Source organism: Gobius niger (genome assembly GCF_951799975.1).
Source record: "Gobius niger genome assembly, chromosome: 4".
Classification (NCBI taxonomy): Eukaryota; Metazoa; Chordata; class Actinopteri; order Gobiiformes; family Gobiidae; genus Gobius; species Gobius niger.
Window position 1 is genome coordinate 12,109,626 of NC_136855.1, and position 25,695 is coordinate 12,135,320.

Sequence of the window (25,695 nt, forward strand, 5' to 3'; positions counted from 1 at the left end):
GTTTGGCATTACCCAAATCTAAAAGCTTTGTAAAAAAAAAAAAAAAAAAGAAACAAAAACGTGCAGGAAAGGAAACAATAGCACAATTAAAAAAGCGACAAAACCACAACTTAAAAGTGACAAAAACATGACAAAAAAGCATTAAAAAAAACTAAGAAGAAAAAGCGAAAAGAAAGCAACAAAACATGGCAAAAACGACACAAAAAACCAATGAAAACAACATGAGCAGGTGCATGATTCTAAAGAGCTTTAGAGCAGCTATAGCTTCACACTTCACGGTTCGACACTTGTCCCGAACATCAAAATAATCAATGTATCCAGATACTAATCCTTACACCCGCATCAAAACTCTAGATACTCATCTGGACTTTCAAGAATCTTTAGCAGAAGTGGCGGAGGTCAAGAGGCTAAAAGCATGAATTTGTCATATTCCTAATAATCAACAATGAAACAGTTTAAGTCTTTGGGATATTATTTTTAAGCCTTTTGAAGGAGTCCTCTAAAAAGGTTGGACACCCCTGGCCAGGGTTGGACTGGCAGAAAAAATCGGCCTTTTTGGGTCAAGACTGGCCCTCTAAAAAAAAACAGTCATGTTCAATGCAACAGTCGAGGTGATGAGCAAAACAAAACTTGGCTTGAACTAAAACAGTATAAACTACGAATCGAGGACAATGTGGTTTCTGCCGAAGCATCTCACACAACACTTTAATCTGGTCAATTACAACTTGATGGAACTTTTGTAAAATTACTTAACAATCTTAAAATGTGCGTTCCGTTAATGAAGTTCCTTTCGAGACTGACACAAATAAACTTCTCCAAACCAACCAGATGATCCCGCTGTAGATTGAAGATGAAATGGTCAAACTCACCACGGAGTTAGAGAAGTGTGGAGTGAAAATAGAAGTCCCCAAAAGGCCAAACATTGTAAATCCTTTCAATGGAAACTAGAAGATTTCCAAACTGCGCGCAGTATTAGAACATAATTATCATTGTCGAGTGTCCCACATGGGTGTAATATAATACTAACCACACGAGGGCAGTATTTCTTCAGAAATAACAGCTTCCTTTATTGCTAAGAAATCTGAATTCCTCCTCCTTATCCATCCATTCTTGCTTACGGTATTTCCATCATTTATCCAGGATTGATTACATTTCTACAACTGAACGCGACATCCATAAAGTGTTTCAAAGGTTGTGATTGGAGAACCATAAACATGTCTCCTTGACAAAAAGCTGTTTGTGTGTGACCGGCGGATTCTTCTCCGGGACCCGCAGCCTGGAGCCCGTGTCCGTTTGGTTCCATCTCCAGGCAAAAATGGCAGCTGACTCTGTAGCACCTGAAGAAGCCCTGGTGTTTGTGAATCACTGGACTTGCAAAAACAAGGACGTTGACTCTCTGTGTCTGACAACTACAAACTCACCTGTTATGACCAGACCACTGGAATGTAATAGTGGCACAACTGAAAAAACAAACTCCTCTGTCTCTGCTCTGTTTATAACACTGTACTTACAACAACTCCCCAAGGCTTTCTAAATAAGAGCTGAACAACAAAGACAATACAAATCATCTTTCTTATTTACTCAGGTTTATTTATCACTGCTCAAAGTGTTCTACAGGTGGCGCTGCAGAGTCAGGGGGACACGGCTGCAGCGCCGTCTCACCTCTGCCGGAGCTCCTCTACGGGCAGGTCAGTGACATGTGACTTCCACAAGACAGGAAGACAGTGGTGCAGATGGTAGAGCGGGTCGTCTCGTGACTGGAGAGTCGCTGGTTCAAATCCTGCAGGTGCACGCCGTCATTGTGTCCTTGGGCAAGACACTTCACCCTCCTTGGTGTCTGTGTACACTGGTGTATGAATGAGAGAGTGAATGGGTGAGTGGTTCCTTGATGTAAAGGTGCTTTACAAATGTGAGCATTTACCATTTAGAGCGGGTGGTCTCGTGATCAGAAGGTGGGATTCCTGGCTCCTGAGCGTTGTGTCCTTGGGCAAGTGGCCCACCTGGCCTCCAGTACCTGTGCACATCGGTGTATGAATGAGAGTGTGAACGGGTGGGCGGCTCCTTCTATATATACAGTATATACATATATATACATACATATAAAGTTGAGACAATTTACCATTTATAAAGAGCAGCGGCTCCTGAGAAATCACAGGTCACTCCTCGGTCGTGTGGTGTCGGGTCAGGACGTCCTCTGCTGGTGCGGCGATCACTCCCAAATGTTTCCCCTGTAAACAAACAAAACAAACACACACAACCCCACCGACGAAAACACAGTCCTATTCATCTCTAATATTCATGTATCCGTCGTAAATGAAGGCATTAGGTGAAGATTTCACAGCAGTTTTGGCATATTTTAAATTCACTTTTTATTATAATATTTTTATGAAATGATGAAAAGCTCCTTCTCTGTCACACCTTTTAATGTTGGTTTTGTTTCTTTTGCAAACCAAAATCAAGTGCAAAGAGACGAGTCAAATCTTTTTATTAAACATATTAATACAGTTAATACAATACCAAACAAAAACATGAGAAATGGGGGAAGTAGGGAGTGTCCCACAAACTGCTGAGTTCATGGACAAACCCAAATCTCCTGGTTACAGTTGATTACAGTCATTCACCCACACACATCTACACTGGGGGCAATGCGGGTCAAGTGTCTTGCCCAAGGACACAACGACAGTGTGCACTGCCAGTACTAGAGATCGAACCACCAACCTTTGAGTTAGAGGTCGAACTCTACCAGCTGAGCCACTGCTGCCCCAGAACAACGTTCAGTTTACAACACACACAGCTATGGTAGAAATCACATCGAAAAGTTTGACTGAAAACACAGAGAAGCAGTCGCACCAACAACCCTCTGGTTACGGGACGTCCTGTCTAACCCGGCCCAGAGTGGAAAACAACCCTCTGGTTATGGGGCGTCCTGTCTAACCCGGCTCTGCCCCGAGTGGAAAAGGGCCCACACAGAGATGAAATGAAACACACACAGCTACTTTTACATTTAGAAAACTAGAAACACAGATACTTACCACAGTACTACTACTACTACTGAAGAAATATGTTTTTTGTCTTTTTGTTTTGAAAGCACACAAAACGACTACTACTACTACAGAAATATGTTTGTCTTTTTGTCTTGAAAGTTTTTGAAAGCACCCAAAACTACTACTACTATTACTACTACTACTACAGAAACGTGTGTTTTGAAGCACACGCAGACACGACTAAGTGAAGGTTATTTACAGGTCAAAGGTCAGCGACGTGGACGGTGGTAAATGTCGCCATTCTGGACTTTCCAGGTCTGGGGTTCAGAGGCTAAAATTCAGTCCGAGTCTGAATCCGGGTCCTGGAGCAGGTGGGGGTGGAGGAAGTAGCGGGTGAAGCCCCCGGGCGTCCCAGCTGAAGTGGAGGGGCCGTCGGAGCCGTCTTCAGAGGAGGAGAGGCGCGGGCGCTTGCCGTCGTCTTCCTCGTCTTCATCATCTTCATCCCTGCTGCGCTTGGATCCGCCGAGGGGCAGGAAGTCCGGAGCAGGGCCTGAAGACAAATCCAGGACGGGACGGGAGGGTGCAGGGGGAGAGAGCATCCTCTGCAGGGCGCTGAAGGCTGGAGACGGGCTCTCTGCTCGCTGCTGTGGGGCAGGGATCTGGGGAAGACCCACCGGCTCCACAGCTTGAGCAGGAGGGGCCCGGAGCTCCTCTCCAGGAAGGCGCTGGTCTTCATCTTCCTCTTCCTCTGCCAGACTTCCATAGCCAGAGTCCCCGTCGTCCCAGTCCTCCTCCTCCTCCTCCTCCTCTTCATCAGAAAGCACGACCACCTGCAACAAAACAGGAGCCCAATGCACATGAACCTCACCTACGTCGTCCTCGTCTGAGTCGACCGCCTCCTCTGGAGCGTCCCACGGGTCGTCCCACGGGTCGTCCCACCACGGAGCGTCCACAGGGTCTGAAACGTACAAACTCGCACCAACCAGTGTTCATTGTGACAACATAATTTTAGTTCTAGTCTTTTGACGGAAAGGCAATTCAATTTTAGACACGATTCAGTCAAATAGTTCTCTTCAATTTCACTCTAGTTTTAGTCGACTAAAATTGCGGTTGAAATTTTGTCGACCAAATCTAAGACAAACCTTTTATTTATTGTGATCATTTTGAATCAAGGTCCTCGGCTTCATGAACAAAGCTCAGAGCTGTTCCTTTGGCACTGACTGTAAATGACATGAGGCTCTTTCAAATTGTCATTGGAAGTCGCTGTATCAAACCGGTGACATTAAAAAACCCGCAGTAATGGTCAGAGACAGCCAAGTGGACGATAGAGGACACAGTAGTGGACAGGCCATACGTGATGACCAGGTCCAGACTGTCCTTTCTCGTGAGTTGGCTGCGTGACGTGTTGTGTGAAATCCATGTAGTTAAGAACATTCAGAAACTCGGTTGAAATGGGGTCTAAGAGGTTGTCTATGTGTAGATTAAAATCACTGGTTAGAATGATCAGATTAAAAGAGCTGTGTAAAATTGATAGAAACTCTGAGAATTCATTAATAAAGAGGGGACATCTTTTGGGCGGTCTATAGATAGTGACATATAAAATCGGGGGCTACTAAAAATAATTGCGTGGTGCTCGAAACTCAATTATTAATCAAATAAAATAGGTTTTGTGGCAAGAGTGTTGATGCTTATAGAGGCAGTCCCACAACCCCTTTTTCCATTTCTAGTTGAAAAGGCGCTATGCTAGAAGTGAGTAAATAAACATTGTACAACCATACAACCAAATGTTGTCCTGAGCGCCACCATGTGGGCCAACCTGACCAGCATGTTTTTGGAGGTAGTTTTGGTTTTGGTGGCTGGCTGCCTTCAGTGCTCCTCTGATCCTCTGAAATGGTGCACCGCCTCCTCCTTTGACAATGTTTCAGAGCATGGTGTCCTGCACTGGTCAGCTCCTCCTCCTCCTTCCTCTTCCTCCTGCACAGCTCCTTACGCTCCACAACAGTCTTTCACCATCTTCTCCTTTGTCCCTTCCTTTATTAACGATAATAAGCCCTTTATCTACACGTTTCACACCTTTTATGTTTTTTTTATTTGTATTTTTGACAAACCGAAGTCGAGTACAAAGAGGCAAGTCAAATCTTTTAATGACAGTACATTTAAAAAAAAACACAGTATAAACAGGGAATAAGGGAGAGTCCCACAAACTGTTTCATGGACAAACCCAAATCTCCACATTACAGTTTATTTACAGTCAGTGTCTCCAAACACACTTACAATACATCAGGCAGCCATTCACCCATTCACTCTCTCCACACACACACACACACACACACACACCCACACTGGAGGCAACGCGGGTCAAGTGTAGTAAGTAGTAATTATTATGATTATTATGATTATTATGATTATTATGATTATTATGATTATTATGATTATTATGATTATTATTATTATTATTATTATTATTAATTTATAAAAGTTATCCCACGGCTGCCTGCCCCACGAACTCTGCACAGTCTGTTGCTATGGTAACCAGTATCTTTAGCCTCTTAGCTTATTATGCTAACAACACAAGGCTTAAGTTTCTGGTCTCTCTGTCTGGACTGGACCGAAGTTGTTCAATAATAAATGTCTGGAAACCAGGACTCGTCCTTAGACGAATCTAAAGCGAAGAAAGAAGCAGAAGAAGTTCCGGAACAACCCCCTGACTGGAGCTACGAGACGCAAGTAAGCTAGTCATTGAACTATTCACAAAAGTTAGCAACTTTCAGTGTTGCTTCACGGCGTTCTTCCAAAAGTTATCTGTACCTCATTTGTTAAACCTATTATTTTCAACTAATAAACCACAACAACCTCATAGAAATGTATATGATAATGAATTCATGAATTAATTTATTCTTCCATAATGTGACCCAAAGCTGTGGTTTCTAAAACTTTTTTTTTCTTTTTTTTTTCCTTTTGTTTATATACTTCCTTGATCTGTGTGAAGGTGTATATTTTTTTTATCTTGTGCACAGATATAATTTTACAATTCATGAGAACTCAGACCAGGAAGGACCAGGTAGGACCAGGCTGAAGTGTCACTGTGAGGGCTCTGAAATGTGTAAAAATCTGAAAATGTGCTCCCACAGGTCTTTCTCAATTTCAATTTATTTTATTCACACATAAGTTGCATGAAAGCTATGCCAAAGCCCTTAAGGCAGGTATTTAATGGCACCGCATCATTTTTTTGTCAGGTCCCAGTGAAGACTCTGAGGGCCCACACTGATGGAGTCACAGCCGCTCGCTTCTGCTTCAGAGACAGACACTTCATCAGCTGCTCCTCGGACGGCACCGCTCTGCTCTGGGTACGACGACGCCCGGTTACATGCCGCGATACGTCCCTGACACACGCTACTGTTCATTACAAAGATTTATTTTTTATAAAGCTGTCAAATTTATCATAAACACCTGTTCTTTTTCAAGGAGGTTGAGAGCTGTCGACCTGTCAGAGCGTTTAGTGGAGGCCATGACAGAACCATCACAGAATGTGCCATGATCCCAGACACAAACAGGTGAATCCTTTTTTTCCCTAATATCCACTGATCCGTATTTTGGCCAAATGCCCATTTTGTGTCTTTGTTTTGTTTTGTCAGGATGGTAACAGTCTCGTGGGATAAGAAGATGGTGTCCTGGGACATGGAGACAGGGCAGATGCTGGTAACGGCACTTTTCTCACTTGTTGGTTGTTTTTTACTGCCCCTCTCTCTGTAAATGCGTTTGACTGTTGTCGTCAGTGGAAGTCCCGTCAGCCCGGGCTTTTGACCTCCTGCTGCTCCTCTCCCGATGGACGGCTCCTGGTCTGCGCCGCGGTGCCACAGTACGGCATTTACATCAGCGACGCGGCCAGTGGACAGACGGTGCATCAGATTAACGGTGTGGAACACAGGCCATATTTATGATAAGGCTGCACAGAATTAGTTAAAAAATAATGAGGTAACGAAATTATTCAACACTGTTGAATTGAATAATGTTCAATTAAATATACAGAATCATAAGCAATTTGTGTGACAATAGGCTTTTTTATGCTGTAACTCTTCTTCATTTTAACTTGCGTACGTTACACACCTCTCTTAAATTACCTATAGTCTGATTTTTCTCTATTAACTCTGCAGGTTACCATAAAACCACCATCACTCGCTGCCGTTTCGACCCTCAGAGCAAACGCATCGCCACAGTGTCCGCCGACCGCTTCATCAAACTGTGGGACTTGTGCAGCCAGAAAACCACGGTGGCTATAAACAGGTGACGAGCAGACACAGTCACTTTATTGTTGTTGAAAGACCAAACCCTCAACATCTACTTTGTCGTCACCACATTGGATTTTTTATTTTTTTTGCCAAAGGAGCTTAACCTGGCAAATTTTTCTTCTCCAGTAATCACTCCAACGCCATCTCGGACTGCTGCTTCACCTCAAACGGACACTTCCTGTGCAGTGCATCGTGGGACAAAACCCTGAAGCTGTGGGACCTTCAGAGCGGAAGGTTCAGGAGTCGCGGCGGGACGAGTCTTCAGACGGGACACGAGGGCAGCGTCAGCTCCTGCTCCTTCTCCCGGGACGGTCAGACTCTGCACATGCAGCTATGGTCGAAATTTAGTCTGAGGGTCAGCTCAAAAGACATAGTATCTGAACTTTAAAGTGCTAATTTGAGTGAAATGAAGGAAATGTACAGGAAAATATCATTGCTTTTGTTCAGTTTTTAGTGTAAAACGGTATATCATCTGTGAAATCCAGTCAAACATTGAAATATCAATGTTTCCCCAAAGTAGTATCAGAGACAATAACCTTTCCCAGTGGGGGCCTGGGTTGTTTGCGTGGCAATTTTTAGGGGCGCGGCCAAAGAAAGTTCAAGAACCCCCAATCTACAGTATGTTTTCAAATATCAGAAAATTATTGTGAGCAGTGTGTCAAATGTCAAAAGCATTCGTTTATTTAATATACTACACTTTAATATCATAAATGATGCATTTACTTTTGTATGTACAATACAGTTTCATTTTTTTGTTGGTTGTTATAAAACACTCAAATTTAAAGCATTTGCTCACATTTCATTAACCAAATGTCCACAGTTTCATCATTCTATTTGAAAAGCTCAACAGCTTAGAACAGGGATCTCACTCGCCCAAGGCTTTCAACATTTCTACATGCGCTTGAAAAGTCACATTTTAGATACATTTTCTTTGGTGCTGAATATTTTCAACTGAATCTGCAAACCTTTAGGTGCATAAAGTAAAGTATAAAGTCAAATTAGACAGGCCTCTTTGCTGCATAAGTAGCTCTCTGTCGCTTTTGTTACATAAAAGTACCTCATCATGTGAAAAGGTTGGAGCTTACATGTATTTAATACAAAGTGCTTTGTCTTTCAGGTCATGTGTGGCTCAGATACAGGAGTGTGATTTAATCTGCAATTAATGCACTAATAATTTGTTTGATTAATAATTAGCTAAAGTTTTAACTTTGATACTTACTGAATATTATTTTGTGTGAAAATTAATTATCAACAGTTATTGATTTATATGTAGCTTACCTTCTGAGATAAGGAATGAAAAAAAAAATTGACCTGCTTCATGTCAAACAATTTTGTTTCCCTGTTTTTAGTGCAAATAACATACAAAACGATTCCTTTCAATACCATTTTAATGTATTGCCGTGAACAAAATGATGAATGATTTTTCTAAACTGCTCCTGTCTCTTTAGGGGCTCTTCTTGTGTCGGGCTCCTATGATAAAACAGTTTCTCTTTGGGACATGACCTCCCTCTGTCAGAGCGTGGTGTTGAAGGTGATTCATTGTGACTCTATTGACCATATTTTTACTGGATCAGTGTGAAAAGAGTGAAACATTTATGAAGTACTGTATCTGCTCATGTTTCCGTCAGGGCCACAGTGACTGGGTGACTGACGTGTCGATCAGCGCGGACAGGAAGATGATCATCTCTGCCTCAAAAGTAACGACTGTTCATAGGAAGATGCGCAGAAAAAAAGTAATGAACAACTTATTGGCTCATCTATAATAGTCATTCTGGTGTCTTCGTCAGGACCGTACCATCCGGTTGTGGGACACTGAAAACATTGATGAGATTCCAGCAGTGATGGAGCAGAAGAAGACTCAAGGCATAGGAGTTCACATACTTAAAGTAAGTACAAAATAAGATGCAATCTCTAATCTCTAGTTCCACGCATGTATAATCTACAAATATTACTATTAAAATGCAAAGGAAATCATTTCTCTCTACTTCCAGTGCGAAGAGTGTGGAAAGCCATTCCCGGTGTCCAGGCTGCAGAGCTCAGAGCTGCTGACCAAATGTGTTTTCTGTCGCCTCAAGTCTCCGCCCAGATACCGCCCGCAGCCCCCTCCGCTCATGCCCCTGTGAGCACGTCCCGAAGAGCATTAGGTGACGCAATATAAGCCACAATATATCGCAAAATCGCTGAGGTCTTTTTTGGGACATTTTCTGTTGCTGAGTCATCTTTATGTGGAATCCAAATGGTTTTTCTTTTCTATTTTCTCAAAAAGACATTATTTTAACAATGCAACGCTATAATAATGCAGCCATGATGTACAATGTCAATGCTTGTTTGACAAAAAAAAGTTAGAAATATTACAGGTATTTTATTTATTACCATATTTACACATTTACTGTAACGTAACTTTGTACAGTCACCATCCGCTTTCAGTGAGTTCATACTTTCTTATGGACACTAAGTTACAAATCTGACAGAAGTGGGACCTTTGGTGGTATTGAGTTTACATTTTTTGTTTAATCATTTATTTAATGATTGTTTAAAATAATTGTTATGCTGCAGCAGAGGCCCACGTGCCAGATCCAGCTCTCACAATTCAGGGAAAAAAAGAAAAACAAAACAAAAAATGAACAAAAAGTAGCGCAAGCACAAGTAGAAAAAGGTCATCACTAAGAAGACTTTACTGGAGGATAGTTGCATCTAAAATGGAGGTACTGTGGTGTGATCCAGGGCTATAGTTGCAGCACAATGAAGGGACTCTCACACCTGGAGGATCTGGATTCAAACCCTTGTGTCTGGTCTGGTCTGGTGGTCTGGATGTGAGAGGGATCTCCACCCCTTTGTCAGGATATGACAAAGGGAATACACACCAAATAGGGATGTGAGTACGTATACTTGAGTAACTTTTTTAAGAAATTGTACTCATTAGAGTACAATTTCAAGTGGAGGAGTTCAAGTATCTCGGGGTCTTGTTCACGAGTGAGGGACGGATGGAGCGTGAGATCGATAGACGGATCGGTGCGGCGTCAGCAGTGATGCGGTCGCTGTATCGGTCTGTCGTGGTGAAGAGGGAGCTGAGTCGGAGGGCAAAGCTCTCGATTTACCGATCGATCTACGTTCCCACCCTCACCTATGGTCATGAGATTTGGGTCATGACCGAAAGGACAAGATCGCGAATACAAGCGGCCGAAATGAGTTTCCTTCGCAGGGTGGCTGGGCGCACCCTTCGAGATCGGGTGAGGAGCTCAGTTACCCGGGAGGAGCTCGGAGTAGAGTCGCTGCTCCCTCACGTCGAAAGGAGCCAGCTGAGGTGGCTCGGGCATCTGTTTCGGATGCCTCCTGGTCGCCTCCCGCGGGAGGTGTTCCAGGCATGTCCTAGTGGGACAAGGCCTCGTGGAAGGCCCAGGACACGGTGGTGGGACTATGTCTCCGAGCTGGCCTGGTGTCGCCTCGGGGTCCCCCCAGAACAGCTGGAGGAGGTGTGTGTGGACCGGGAAGTTTGGGCATCTCTGCTGAGACTGCTGCCCCCGCGACCCGGCCCCGGATAAAGCGGAAGAAAATGGATGGATGGACTCATTAGAGTAGTTTTATCATTTGGTACTTGGAAAAAAAAAAAACAGGATTTATTTTGCTCATAAACACAGAAACCCTCAGAGTCTTTTCTCTTTAAACCAGAAACTATTCTCATGAAAGCATAAACTTGATTTTTTAAATGAACACAATAAGTTGCCGTACAGACCAGTCAGGAGTTTTTTATTTTTCTAAACCGATATATTATTTTACCATTCACATAGCCATTGATTATGTGAGACAAATTCTAAATTGGTGGGAGTGACTTAAATTGATCTGCAGTAGTGATTAAAAAGAGGTTGATGATTCACCAAATGACCAACCATGTAAAAGGTTGGCTGTACATTTATGTTTCTTCTGCAAACTATTGGTCTTCGCATGTGTGCAAAATAAATGACTTATAAATTATTTCCTGTTCTCTGTGTTGCTGAAATCTGCTGTTGTGGGGGATAAGCCTGGGAGTACTTACAGGAGAACACAGCATGTCACACAGCCGTTTGAAAGGAATAAGTAACTTGCCCATGTAAAACATTTACTTTTACGCAAAAGTTCACCTGTAATGTGTCTTTACAAGTGAAATTTTACAAGAAACCTTTACAGGCTCATGCCAGACTCATGAGTTTAACCATTATTCACTAAACTATAGTTTAGTGAATAGAATTGACTTGACATTTTACAAAACTCTACACAATGTTATATTGTTTACTGTTACATCAAAATGTAGTATTTTGATGCAACAGTAAACTGTGAAAAATAACCAACCCAATGTTTATACATTATATAAAAAGGTTTATTTATATTAAGTGAAAATCACATAAGTGCCTTTACCCACGATAAGGACAATACAGTTCAAACATGATTCACTCCTTCAGTACCATCACATTAATATACAAATGCCATTTCTGTGGTGTTGTTCAGTTTAAGACATAGAAAGTTGAATAATAATGTGTATGTGTAGTCTTTAAACAACTGATTCATTACAACAAATGAATAGGGCATTGCTTTAAGGCTCAGACACTTATATCATGGCAACGAGCAAATGGATCAAAAACTAAATGAAGAATCTGTATGATTTTAAGTCAATTAAATTTAATCAAATCACTGACCAGCTCAAAACGTTCCTCCATTTCTCTTCTGCTCTCAGTAACAAACAAAAGGCATTATTGGTGAAGAAAACAAATCTGTTGGACCAACGTGAATACTTTTTCAGAACTTGACATCCAGATTTCCAGTCCCTTGAGTGTCTTTCATCTCACAGTCAAAATTGTCCAGCACAGACAGTCCCCTCACAGCTCCACCTTTGGTTTACTGGCTGCGTTCCCCTCTAAATCTGGTTTCTTCTCGCTCTTCTTCTTGCTCTTCTTTTTGGGGTTGACTTCGTTCTGCGGTTTTGTTTTAGCGTCATCGCTCTTGGCCGCTTTTCCAGGGAACACCTGCCCCTCCACGGTGACATCCGCACACCTGTCCTGAGACACCAGGAAGTCCTTGACCTCCCAGGCCATACTGCCGTCCCGGAGCATGAAGATGACACGATTGGAGCCCACCACAAACCTATGGGGAAAAAAGATTTGGAGAAATGTGGAATAATCAATAAATACTGCAATTCCGGTGCAAACTAAATACTGATTTTCTTTTGACGCTGACCTCTGTATATCGTAGTTGGCGTTGAAGAGGCTGCCCTGCCACAGCCCTGTGATCTCCTCCGTCTCCTTCTCCGTGGGGTCCCCGGACACTGTGGCGAACACCATCAGAGTGCGGCCCTTCTTGGACATCTTCAGCAGCTCCTCAGGTTTCTTGGCGTCCACCTTGGAGAAGTCGATGGGCGGAGGAGAGCGCTTGTGCTCAGGCAGGTCCCCCTCCTCTATGTCGTCATCCTCCTTGAAAAAGTAAATAGCACACAGCAGCATGTTCAATAACAATCACACAGTTCTGACAGTTTTTATTTATAATAAACAAGAGAAAAAAAATCAATGACATTAACCTTTGTTGTTATGAAAACACCTCAAGTAGAATCATATAGCAGACAGTACAAACTGAGTCGTATCCTACTCAGTTTGTCCGCTCATTTGCCTTTTACAACTTTATGATGCGTGACTCATCTAGGAAATGCACAAACATGAAACAGTTGCTCTGCCCTGCACGTGGACAGCTCAATAAGGACAAGTTTAAAACATTAGTGAAGCTTACAAAGTCTTCATATTGATACTTCATGACTCTTCTTTACACATCACCCTAATAAGGCTAGGCTAGGGGTGGGCTAGCTTTAGCTTCCTCCTCGCTCCTCTGAATGAAAACTCCTCCGTTGACGTACCTCCCACTGCTCCAAAAGCCGGGCCATGTCCGCGTCATTGTAGTCTCTGATATCTTTCTTTTTCTTGGGCTTTTCTTTGTTTTCAGCCGCTAAAACACAGAGCAGAGCGGTGCAGAGCAGCAGCACCAGACACCTCCACCTGAAGTCCGCCGCCATGTTTCCAGATGGAGCGCTCTGATTGGCTGGGACAAGTGCCGGTCACGAGACTCACAGAGGCGGGGCTTGTGAGAGTAAAACAGAAACCGGATGTTTCAAAATAAAATATCACAAGCTTTTTATTAAGACACTCGTACTTTGTTTTTACACACTGCTGGCCACTGTGGAAATATTATGGCATGTTCTGTGCCACTCTTAAATGCGTTAAGACGTTTTGATTCATTGGTTTGTCTAAAATATCAAAAATCAAAACAAACACATACTTGGCCTCGGACGGGTGTACTGCATAAAGGCCTGACCATGAATATTAAAAGATATGGCAAAAAATATCCACCCCTTGGTGCTACGTGGATCAATAATAGGATCATAATCTATTATAGACCAATGTGTTCAGGGAAGGTCAAATGGAGAAGGAATTTGATTTATGTTACATGTTATGAGATGAGGGCAGTGCATGCACACCCTGAGTGATCTTATTGAGGGCCGAATGTAACAAGTGAATCTCTCCATTGTGAGATCAATAAAGGATTGTCTTGTTTTCTCTTACTCAGTTCCATTTACTGAAAAGAATGTGGGCTACTTGAGTTACTGCACTTCTCAGAGATTAGGTTTATTTCTACTTGAGTATTATTAATTTGAAGCAACAGTAATGTGTGTAACTGTGTGTGACAGTCCCTGCAAGAGCTGGGATTCGAATCCACGACCTGCTCTATCATCTGCGTCACTTTCACCCCAAATTCTCAGTCATCCAGGTGGATTTCTCTTACCCAGTGGTTCTCAACCTCGGGGTCGGGACCTCCATGGGGGCCGCGAGACAAATTTGGGAGGTCGCCAGATCATTTAGATAAAATATACATATTTTCATTAGCAAATAATGTAATGTTTTATTGTAGCACGTGTTTGCTATTGTACCAGAGTGCCATTATTTGTTAGGAGTTTCATGAATTTTCTTTCAGCCATTTGTTTTTTTCTTTGTTTTTTAAGAATTATGTTGTGCTAATGTTCCTATTTTTCACGGTGTGACCCGGGCGGGGGGTCACGAACCCCTTTACCTGTTATAATGGGGGTCGCGGCTCCAAAAGGTTGAGAACCACTGCTCTAACCTATAATTCACATGAATTCTCTGAATAAATCTAATAATTCTAGGTATTTGTGGGTTCACCTAGGGATACACACAAGAATAACGACAAAAACACATAATATTTTTCCAAACTAAATATCTAATGGAGTTGCTGTTTGTTGTTTTGAGACTTGGTAGTGATTGGCAAGTTGGTGCCTGATCCCATCAGCAGCAGATTTTGCACCACAAGTTCGCCCTGTTTCCAGCGCTCATGACCTTGCCAGGTTAACGACGTTTAACAAGGCTCCTTTTATTGTGGAGGGGCTTTTCCGGCGTGGTTGACGCACGCTTGACGCAGCCGGGCGAAGTCTCATGGCAGCGAAGTGACGAGTTTCTGCCCAAAGAAGTTGTTCCTGGAGAGTCCGCCGCTGGCTGCCTCCCTCCATGTAATCGGAATCTTCCCTCTCGCGGAGCAGCCCCACACCGGGACCGCAGCCTCCCAAAATCCGGCCCGAAGCTGGACTGAAATAACGCACCGCACTCCTGGTGTCGGAGGAGCGCTGCAACTACAAACTTCACTTGGCTGAGCCCGACCACACCCTCCCCGCTTCCTCATACAGCGACCCCGCTTTCATTCTCTGGGAATAACCGCTACGTCTCCCCCACACAAGCGCCAGCAGCCCCCCGGACTCAGCCAGGGCGAACGCGCGGATGTTTTGAGGGTCATCCAGCGCCGTGTGCATGGAGAGGGGAGCGGAGTGTGTCCCCATGGAGGGTGAGAGAGACTCCTCCACCACGCTGTACACCCTGGGGTTGAGAGACGCGGCCGCGGAGGGGAGCGCGCAGGGCGGACACACTGACGATGCATATGGCGTCTCAGCGACCCTCGGAGCCTCTGCAAACTTGCTGTAACCCAGGGCTGAATGGGAAGAAGAAGCGCTTGAAAGTGGATTAAAAGTTGCGCGTATTTTTTTGGGGATCTTATTGGATTCTGTTCACGAGGAGGAGGAGGAGGGGGTGAAACGATGGTGCTTGAGGAAAACGAAAGAGTGGACGCTATCACGAACAGTCACCCGGGTGGTGTCCCGTTTGGAGCCAGCATGAACACGCCGAGCCGGTCACACGCAGTGGAAACAAGTCGGATCAGACTTGGTGCTACCACAAGCTGCACGCTCTTTTCTCAACATTGTATTAAGTCCCCTTTAAATAGTTAAGAAAGTTACTAAAATGTCACACAGATGATTGGGTGGTGATCCCTTTGAGAACATGTTCACATCTCAAGACATTATGTTTCATAACAACCTGCACTTTGCCTTTTTGGTGGCATTTCGGTGGCGCTGCAGTTTTGTGTGACACATTTCAGATCCTGTGAATTTGTGTGGGCTGTGGATTAATAGCTTTGATCAGTGCATTTATAAAGGTAACTTCAATTAACGGCATTTAGTTTGATATCTTTTTTGTTTTTGTTTTTAACACTTAATGTATGTAGTTGTGTAGGCTATTACGCCCCAAAAAATACTAGCTTTGTAACAAGATTTCGAACGTGCAGCAATGTAGTTTTACAAGTTTACATTGATAGTAGATGTCATGTGTGTGTACATTATCAGAAGGAACACGATTCAGACTGTCAGGCCAGTTTATCTATTCTCTCTTCTATACTAGTGCTTATTTTGGACATGTCCTAAACGGCGCAATGCAGAGGCACAGACTATAAATAACAGAAGAGCAGTTGGACCCCACCCTCCCGGACCCTTGGCCCCTTGATTATGGCGAGTGGAGGGTCTGGGAAATCTGCGAGCGAAGCATCCGGCGTCACCCCAAACGCCAATGTCCAGCAGAGAAAACGGCTCTCCTCTATCTGTGACTCGTGTAAAATCAAAATGCAACTCGTGGCTGACCTGTTGTTGCTGTCCAGCGAGACCCGGCCCGTCATGGCGTCGGACGGCGTGCCGCTCGCCGATACTTTCGACCAGTGCCGGGACACGGTGATCGCGAGGACTAAAGAGCTCTCTATACTCACCCACGATATTCAAAGCCAACTCAACATGGGGCGTTTCACCGAAGTGGGCGATCGGCTTTTGGAAATGGCCGATCTGGTAGTGTCGTTGACCGAGTGCTCCGCCCACGCGGCGTACCTGGCTGCCTTGGAGACTTTGGGGTCCCAGTCGTGCTTGCCCGGCCTGGTGGACCGCTACAAAGTGACCCGCTGCAGACACGAAGTGGAGCAGAGCTGCAACGTCCTGCGGATCACGGCCATTTCGGACCTCACGCCGCAGCTGCTTCTCGAGCTCTCGCAGAACATTTCCACCAACCTCAAAACGCTCACCGACATCTCGTCCTTGGCCAGCGAGCGATCGAGGGACCGCTTCGCCAAAGAGCAGTTCAAGCTGAGCGTCAAGAGCATGGCCACGAGCGGGACGGCCTTCCTCGCGTGCGTCAAGGAGGTCAAAACGCAGCCCAGCGAGCTGACGCGAAACCGCTGCGTTCTGTTCAGCGCCGCTTTAGTCCAGTCCGTCAACGCCCTGGTGGGGTTCGCCACCGAGCCGCAGTTCCTGGGCCGTCCCGCCAGCATCTCCTCCGAGGGGAAAGGGGTTCAGACGGCGGTTTTGGGAGGGGCCATGAGCGTGGTGTCGGCCTGCGTCCTGCTAACTCAAGGGCTAAGGGACGTGGCGCAGCACCCGGACAGCAGTTCCAAGATGGCCGACTACAGGGAGCGGCTGAGGAATTCGGCGTGCGCGGTGTCGGACGGGTGCACGCTGCTCACTCAGGCTCTGAGGGAGCGCTCCTCTCCGCGCACGCTGCCCCCCGTCAACTCCCACTCTGTGAATTAGATACGCAAACGGCCACACTTGACATACTTTACCAAAGAGTGGGCATGAGATGGTATCGGATCATTTTTTAATACATTGTTTTTAAAGCCGCACCGCGAAACATTTGATCAAAGTCATTACGGCGATTTTGTTTGCGTATTTGGAGTTTTATGACATAGTTTCGGGACGTAGCAAAATACATTAGGGAATGTTCCGCAGTGTGGCTTTAATTCATTCACCTTTGTTTAATCCTACACTGCAAAAAGTATTTAACTAGATCAGTATAAACATCTCAATTTGAGCACAATAATCCAAATTTTAGCTGTTTTGACTAGTTAAGAAGTTCTTGGGCGTTTGTCCTAGATTATTTCACTGAGATGTTTCTGACTCGTTTCGATACATTTCGTCCTTATTTCAGGTCATTTTCTTTGCCAATGGGGAAAGAAAATTGGTCTTATCTCATTTTACTTTCTTATTTCAAGCGAGATTTACCCTAGAACTGGTCTGAAATGTCCTCAAACAAGCAAAGTAAACTTGGTCCGATCAGGAAAAGTGTCTAAATGGGTATCTTGTTTTGTTGCTCAAAACAAGATACATTTCCTCAATTCAGGTCGTTTAAGCCAATGCTTGATATTTACTACTTTTTGTAGTGTATCCTTTCAAGGCTTGGGACTGGGACAGTTTCCACCCTAGCTTGTGAATTTTTGAGGATGAAATTCGGATCAATTTTGTGAATTGGACGCGATTCAGTGTAATGATTATAATAGAAATCAAATACGGCCATTCCATGTGCCCCAGCTATTAAATAAGAGTCGCGTTATCATCCCATGCCTACAAAAGACTCACTTGGTTTTCTTCCTTCGTGGGTTTTGTGTAATATTTCCGTCACGTTTCTGTTTTGGTTTTTCATTGTCATTGTATTTCTGCAAACCATAAATTTATACAAAATATTTTCGCTAACTGTTGGGTATGACACATCGCTTAAAAATGTCATAATATTTCACATTTCTTTCTTTCTTGTTTGGCAGAAAAAAAGATTACCCCTTGATTTTGTTTTCCCAAAGCTATTCCAAAGTATGTTTTAAGTGAAAATTGCAGCAGTATATGTTGCCAAATACAACACATAATTGGATATCTTGCTTTATGTGGTCTGTACAGATTGTTAACCCATCCGTAACTCATCTGATCTTAGTGATTTTCTTTCCCATTAACCTTTTTTTTCTACCTTCCTGTATGTTTATGGTTTGCAGTACACGCAGTTCTCACAATACCCCCCCCTCCCTCCCCGGTTTGGTCAAGGTGGCTTTGTTTCACGCTGGCTGTGAACGTGCCCCACTTTGGCCAACGCCCCCCCCCCGTCTGTCCAAAGTAACATCTTTTACCTCGAAACCGCAGTGTGGTGGATGTCGCCCGCTGTGACTGTGCGTGGAAAAGGACGATTGGCGTAACTTTGTGTGAATCTCTCTTTGGTAAAAAGCTGCTGCCAGTGTGTGCCATATGTTTGTTTTTTGTTTTTTACACTATCCACCGGACTTCCCCATATCGTATGTGTTTGGATCATGCATGTAATGGAGTATTTATTTCAATTATTAAAATGTCGTTTTGGATAACAGTTTTTATGAGTGTGTCCTTTTGGCTACAATGGTCTTTTGTGTATGTTCGCAGTGGTTTCATTCCTTTTTTTTTTCTTTTAATTGAAAGCTTTCATATTCACTCGAGCAGTTTTCGTAGAAAACATGTACTTTTCTGAATCCTTGAAAAGTAGCTTTAACCCTTTAATAGTTTGCTCAACGGTTTGGTAGAGCCCAATTTATCGAATCATGTGTTGTTTCTAATGCTGCCTATCACTACCATTTGGTTCAAGTTTGTAATACTCAAAATATCCAGTTTGGACTAGTATAGGTTGGGGTTGTAATAGTTTGGACTGGTTTATGCTGGTTTAGAGCAGGTTTGGACCAGTTTAGAGCAGTTTTGGACTGGTTTGGACCAGTTTAGAGCAGTTTTAGACTGGTTTAGACCAGGTTTGGACTGGTTTATGCTGGTTTTGACAGGTATAGAGCAGTTTTTTACAAGTTTAGAAGAGACTTTGATTGGTTTCGACCAGGTTTAGATCAGGTCTGGCTGGACTTGTTTGTGCGGGTTTAGATCAGGTTTGGACTGGTTTAAGGCAGGTAACTCAGAGGTCTATAAAAAAAAGAAAATGCTTAGAAAATACAAAAAATGGTCTAGGGAGTAACATTAATGAGTTAAAATATACTTTCAGGCCATAAACTCGGACAAAATTCTGCCTCATAGTAATCTGGAGGCCTAAGTAGATGTAATTGGGATAATCGAAAGTTAGTTAGAATGATGGCTCGGTAAAACACTTAACAACACGTTAAACACGTTAATATCATCCATTTATTTCCTCATAGCTTAGCAGCCAGATCACATTGCAGTCCAACAGCATTGTTTCGCTAAATGACAGTTGGTCCAGAAATAGAGCATTCAAGCAAATACCTTTCATGTTTATCTACCGTAATGGGTTTGCTCTAAGTTAGAGCCGACACCTGAAAAGTATAAGATCTATATTTACAGGAAGCATTGTAAGTTTTTGACATTATTGTTCATCTATACAAAGTCTGAAGTGAACTGTGTGGGGTCAAGTGTCCTTAACAATATCAATTTCCCAGATGACGGTGGCATCTATTAACAACACGCATATCACCAATGTTATTTTGTATATTTGTATTTGTTGACAACACTATAATGGGTACAAATAATCGATTACACGGCATATTAGACGTTGTAAAAGTGGTAAAATGTCAGGGAAATCTCCTTATCTCATTGTGAGTCCGAGAAGAGCTGTAATGTTATTGTGTATTTTCCCCCTGCTTGCTTTGATTATGACTAGTGTTTGTTCACACACGTGTCAGATTTTACAGAAGTTCAGTCCAGGACGCCTCGCGAGTAAATCTGACTAAATCTCCTTGAGATTTGAAAGCAGAAGCAAAATCCTTTATTTATTAAAAAGCACTATATATAGGCATGAAAGTATTCGAAATTCCCCAATACAAATCCCCAGTGCTGCACCATATGTATGTTCATGTAGTGTCAGCAAAAATCCGCGTGAACAAGTGTAGCTTAAACACAGGCAAAAGCAAGTCAGTTTATAGCCTTTAATGAGGTGTAATAGGGCGTGACTCAGTAGTGTAGATTATTAGGTTTTTAAAAAGTCCACAATTAATGAATTTACTAATAAATACATCACTTAGTTAAAATGATTGAGGTGGATGGAAGGTCAGCACTAGATTTTGACCTGGCAACATCCCTGTAGAATGTAATGCTCTTACACAGACACTGGCAACAAATTCAATGTCTCTGTTTTAGCACAAATGGTGGCATTTAGTTTTACCTCTTAACCCCCACCGGAACCGAGCACTTTTACTCCAGTTTGGCTTTACTTAAATCTAAAAGCTTCTCTAAAAAAAGCAGCAAAATAGCGACGGAAACGAGGATGAAAAGCACAACAACAATGCGCCGGAAAAGCTACAATAACACGATAAAAAAAGCGCTAAAAACACGACTAAAAAGTGGCAAAAACATGAAGCGCCAAAACAGCAACAAAAACGAGGATGAAAAACAAGACAAAAAGGTAACAAAAACACGACTAAAAAGTGATGAAGAAGCAAAAAAAAGAGGCGCAAATGAGTGATAAAAAAGTGACCAAAATGCAGCAAAGAAGTAACAAAAGAGCAACAAAAACGAAAACCGAGAATCAACAACAACACAGTGAAAAAGCCACAAAAACACGACTAAGAAGTGACGAAAATGTGGCAAAAAGCGCGTCAAAATGCAAAGAAAAAATGACAAAAACACCACACACACAAAAAAAATCCTAAAACGTGACAAAAACACGGCAAGAACGTAATAAAAAAAGTCACGATCAGCTTTGTTGGTCTTAGCTTTCAAAGGAAACGTTACTCTGGCCTAGAGGCGTAACCTCCAGTCAAGAAGCTTTTAGATTTGGGAAAAGCTGAACTGGAGAAAAATGCACTTGGTTAAGATTAAGGCAAAGTTTGATGATTAGGTTCAACATATTCTGAATTTTCCTCTCAAAATGAAAAGTATGATTTTCCCATATGTTCTCTATCTGAGCTTAAGTCATCACCAAATTCTGATTCATGAGCTCAACCTATTCTCTCAATCTCAGCCTGTCCCTCTGTGGCAGCGGTGTGTGTGTGTGTTTTTCAGAGTCCTGTGTGTGATGCAGTGGTTTTGCTCTATGCCCGGAGCCCGCAGGAACAGGAAGCCGATGGCCCGAGTGCTATCAGGAGTGGCTTCCTTCACGTGAAAATACCACTGTCATAATTTCTCCTCTGTTTCGCCCTCTTCCTGCTGCAGGGGAGGCTCAATCGTTGCCTATCCAGTTTGCACTTGGGCCAATGTGGAACAATCTGGGAGTTCAGGTAACTTCACAAAGCTACATCTCTGGAATCATGCACCTCATATACACACAAAGGTTAATGTCTTCTACAGGATGTGAAGTTTGTCATCATAAGAACACAAACAGGGTCAATTTGTGAAAGGCGTACCATGACCTTCCAACTGTAGGGATAGATTAAAGGTCACATCAGGACTAAACCGTGTCTTAAAATGATCTCTATGTTGAATAAAGTTTTGTCTCAACTGTGTGTAAACTATGTCATCTGACATTTGAATAGTGTGATATGTTACCACGTTAATCCTACGCCGTGAGCTAAGCACTTTCCTCGACAGGTGAGGCGGAGCAGGTGTCCTGGTGTCACCTGATCTCAACAAACCGATCCTCAGTGCATTATTTATACGCAGCTGATTGAATGACACCTGTAACTTTAGCTGCAACGAAACCATTTTCTTAGACTGCAGTATGTAGGCTATGCGAACCAAGGATCACCGCAGTGTTTTAACAGGACAAGGACATCATTTTTTGTTGGAATGTACAGTAGATGTTAATAACTTATTGTCAATATGTCGATCCAAGGATTTGATTTGGCTGTTTCTCGCTGCCACTTTTTGACTTTTGTTCGTAACTTTCCTTTTTGTGACCAAATGGCTGTACGAGTGTTCATGGCGTCTTTACTTTCCATCACAGTGGCCTCTATAATGCTTCAGGATCAATTGTTTTGGTTTCTGGAGCATCATTAGTGAAAAGCTAGCAGAAACTCTATAATTTATTGATCCTGGAGCCACCGTAAAGAAAAGGCACCATGCTGACCACTCACAAAGCCATTGGGTCACTAAAAGGTACACAATAGAAAAAAGTCACATAAAAAGTTCCAGTATCTACCTTTCCTTATTTGTTTGCTGCTCATTTTTAAAGCAGAACTAAGTAACTCTTGCCCCTAGAAGCCATAAGCGCCACTGCAGGTGTCGTAGCATATTGCGTTATTTTACTCATTAATTGTCCGTGAGAGTAAATACTACGCTGATAGAAAAGACACAGGGAGAGAGGGATATTGTTCATCCAATTACACAGTGGAGATATTTTTTTTCACTCAAACTTGGCTGTAAATACTGTTTGAGTGGCGCTAGCCCGCAGTTAGCTTTGCCCGTTAGCATGTTAGCTTCTTCTTCGTAATTCAATTAGTGTGTATTTCCTGAGGCAGCAAAGTTGCAATTGTGGTTTTCTGGCCAGAGACACCAGGGGGAGATGAAAGACCCCCCCACTTGTGTTACCCCCAGAGGGACTATGAAAAGGATTTTTTTAAGGTAAACAAGTTACTTAATACTGCTTTAAATGTTAGATCAGCACACATGACTTTTGCTTACTCTACTTGTTAGAAATGATGCATTTCCCTATATTTTCCCTTGAAGCATTAATGTATTATAAAGTAAAACATGTTTGCAGGGGCGGAGCTTAAGGGCCCCGGGATGGCCCTTTTCGTCACATATTGACTATTTGGGTTCACCGTGCACAACATCAACAAATCATAATACAATGTAAATCTCCCGCATTAGGATTATTTTTTCCCCCCACAAAATAATTATTTTACAACATACTTTTATGGGGCAGAAAGAATGTTGCCCTACAAAGAGGAACCCTAGAGAGCCCTACTTAAGGATTGGAGAGTATTCATATATGCTTCTTTTTACTCTTCAATATGTAAATAAAGTATTTCATTTCATTTATGTATTTAATTTTGCAGGCTGTGAATTACTATAAGCATTTTTTTAAATCAGGATGTTACAAATTAAAATAAACAAGCAGAAAAACGCCATCCTCCTGATGTAGGAAAAGATAAGATGAAATGTTCACAGTGAGGAAATGCACTTGTCCCTTTTACTGTAAAGTCAGCCCTGTTTGTTTCGGTTTGAATCCTGACGTCACAAAGTTCAGACCTTCAATCACTCCTATAATTGACGCTGACACTGCCGACCCCTTTTGGACCTTTTTTTTTTTGTTTCATTCTTGCAGCGTTTTTTTTCTTCTTTCCCCCTGATGAGCAGCACATTGTTAGAGAAGCCCACTCCCCTCTGACCGCACTCTTCATATCCTGCTGCAGAACAACCACTCCCTGCTCCACTATTGTCTCAGCTCAAAACACAAACACGAACCAGGGAAGAGAACAGAGATGCACGCCGGATTTTATCCATTTAGGCCCTGACAGTGAAACAATGAACCCGCTCCAATCTGTCGGCGATGGGTCGGTGAGGTCAGTGCCATTCGCGGTGAGCCTATTTAGCAGATGACAGAATATTCTAGTCTGAAATAGAACCAATGACATTTTAAAGCAGAACTAATCCAAAAGAGAACAGAAAGTAAAATGCTAAACTAATCTAAGCTAACTTAAAGGTGCATTATGCAACTTTTTATGTGGAAAAAAGAAGTTATAATTGTGCGTATTTAACCTTGTAGTGACCCAGCGGCTGTACGAGTGGTCAGCATGGTGCCTTTACTTCCCATCACAGTGGTTTCTATGACACTTCAGGATCAATTGTTGGGAAGGTTTTCACCGCTGATGGAGCCTCTCATCTGAAAACCTACAAAACAATTGATCCTGGAGCCTTGTAGAGACCAACGTGATTAAAAGTGCTGACCACTCATACAGCCGCTGGGTCACTACAAGGTCAAATACGGACAACTTTTTCATGTAAAAAGTTGCGGAACGCCTCTTTAAGTATTCAAAGCAGAAAGTACAAAAAACTTGCACCGAAATGACCGTGTTTTGAGTCAATGGCATTCGACAGTACGTCTCCACAGCGCCACCTACTGCTCATAGAGTGTTAGGCTTTTTACATGATCAAAACATGTGGCCAAATTGGAGTCTTTATCGAAATGTAGCGGAGTAGAAAGTATTATATTTAGCTTTCTAATGTAGTGCGGTTAAAGCTTCTCAATAAAAATACTACAGCCTTTTTTGGTCCAAATTCCATCTATTTTGACCTGGTTTCGTTCTGATTCGAACTTGATCTTCAGACCTGGAGGAACTTTGGAGATGAAATATTTTTACTGAGGTGTTACTTGGTCTGAAATGTTTGAGAACCACTGCGTTAAACAACAAATATTTTACTATCTGTCAAATGTTTATTTATTTATTTTTTAAATAAAACATCAACAAGTATGTATCAACAGTATGTGAAGTGTTCAGCTGTGTATGAGCTTTTTTTTTGGGTGTTTTTTTTCAGTGTGCAGTGGAGCAGGAAACAGCAGGTTATCTCCAGTTGCAGTTGATGGTTCTTCAGAGCACACGGATCGTATGTGAGGAGTCTCCACCCGCTCCCCCGAGACTGACACTGAGGAGCTGCAACCACCGCGGTCTGTTCACACACTCCAGACCTCACTCTGTCTCCAAGATACGGCAGTATGTGAGAGCTGAGGCGGGAGTTTCAATAAAGATTAACCAGTGCTAAATGAAGAGTTTCCACCATACTCCCGGGTTACTATTCAGCTGCTCAGGAGTTTGTCAGAAAATACACTTGTTTACTGCAATAAATGAATCCAAACTCATTTAACAAAAGTGGTAGATTGCTGCACTGGTTTCCCATTTGACTTTAATTACGTTTGTAGTAGTATAGTAGTATAGTATTTTAAAGATGAATTTATAGCTTTATGCATTAATTGTGACCTTATAGGCTTGGGGGCAAAATACAGCCCTGTGGCACACAAGATGATTTTGATGAATATTGCAAATATCTGTTGCTTTCTTACCCCCAGCCAGAACCGAGCACATTTTCTCCAGTATAGCTTCATCCAAAAAAAAAAAAAAAAAAACGTCAACGAATTTTCATAACAAATAGGCTGTAGGGCAAATGAATCAAGGTATCATCAAATGTGTGACTTGAAAATCATTTTGTGACCCAGTGAAAAAGGCTGCCTCTTCAGGTCTTATAGATACAGCTGTGATATAGTGAAAGGATCCTTGTGTAATCGGTTTCTCCAGCACCGTGTTTACGGAGGATGTTTTTCATGACCTCTTTTCCCCTCGGCCAGTGAGGTGTGGTCCTTCTCTCTCTCTCTCTCCCTCTCTCTCTCCATCTTTCTTCTCTCTCACTCTCTTCT

General features: G+C 42.8%; 3 protein-coding genes across 3 annotated transcripts; 2 read left to right on the forward strand and 1 right to left on the reverse strand.

Moving 5' to 3' along the window:
• Nucleotides 1–5,597: 5,597 nt before the first annotated feature.
• LOC306962499 (WD repeat-containing protein 88-like) lies at nt 5,598–9,502 on the forward strand. The gene is made up of 11 exons (XM_079555642.1): nt 5,598–5,711; nt 6,221–6,331; nt 6,450–6,538; nt 6,620–6,683; nt 6,761–6,899; nt 7,139–7,268; nt 7,400–7,584; nt 8,722–8,804; nt 8,902–8,970; nt 9,061–9,159; nt 9,265–9,502. The coding sequence occupies exons 1-11, from the start codon at nt 5,613–5,615 to the stop codon at nt 9,394–9,396; spliced, it is 1,200 nt and encodes a 399-aa protein (XP_079411768.1). The 5' UTR covers nt 5,598–5,612; the 3' UTR covers nt 9,397–9,502.
• Nucleotides 9,503–11,673: 2,171 nt separating this feature from the next.
• Nucleotides 11,674–13,330, reverse strand: mesd (mesoderm development LRP chaperone). Its single transcript, XM_079555554.1, has 3 exons — nt 13,149–13,330; nt 12,482–12,714; nt 11,674–12,388 (listed from the first exon to the last, which is right to left on the reverse strand). The coding sequence occupies exons 1-3, from the start codon at nt 13,302–13,304 to the stop codon at nt 12,124–12,126; spliced, it is 654 nt and encodes a 217-aa protein (XP_079411680.1). The 5' UTR covers nt 13,305–13,330; the 3' UTR covers nt 11,674–12,123.
• A 1,384-nt stretch (nt 13,331–14,714) lies between these two features.
• tlnrd1 (talin rod domain containing 1) lies at nt 14,715–17,347 on the forward strand. The gene has a single exon (XM_079555913.1). It carries the CDS (start codon nt 16,131–16,133, stop codon nt 17,193–17,195), a length of 1,065 nt encoding a protein of 354 aa, XP_079412039.1. The 5' UTR covers nt 14,715–16,130; the 3' UTR covers nt 17,196–17,347.
• Nucleotides 17,348–25,695: the final 8,348 nt, after the last annotated feature.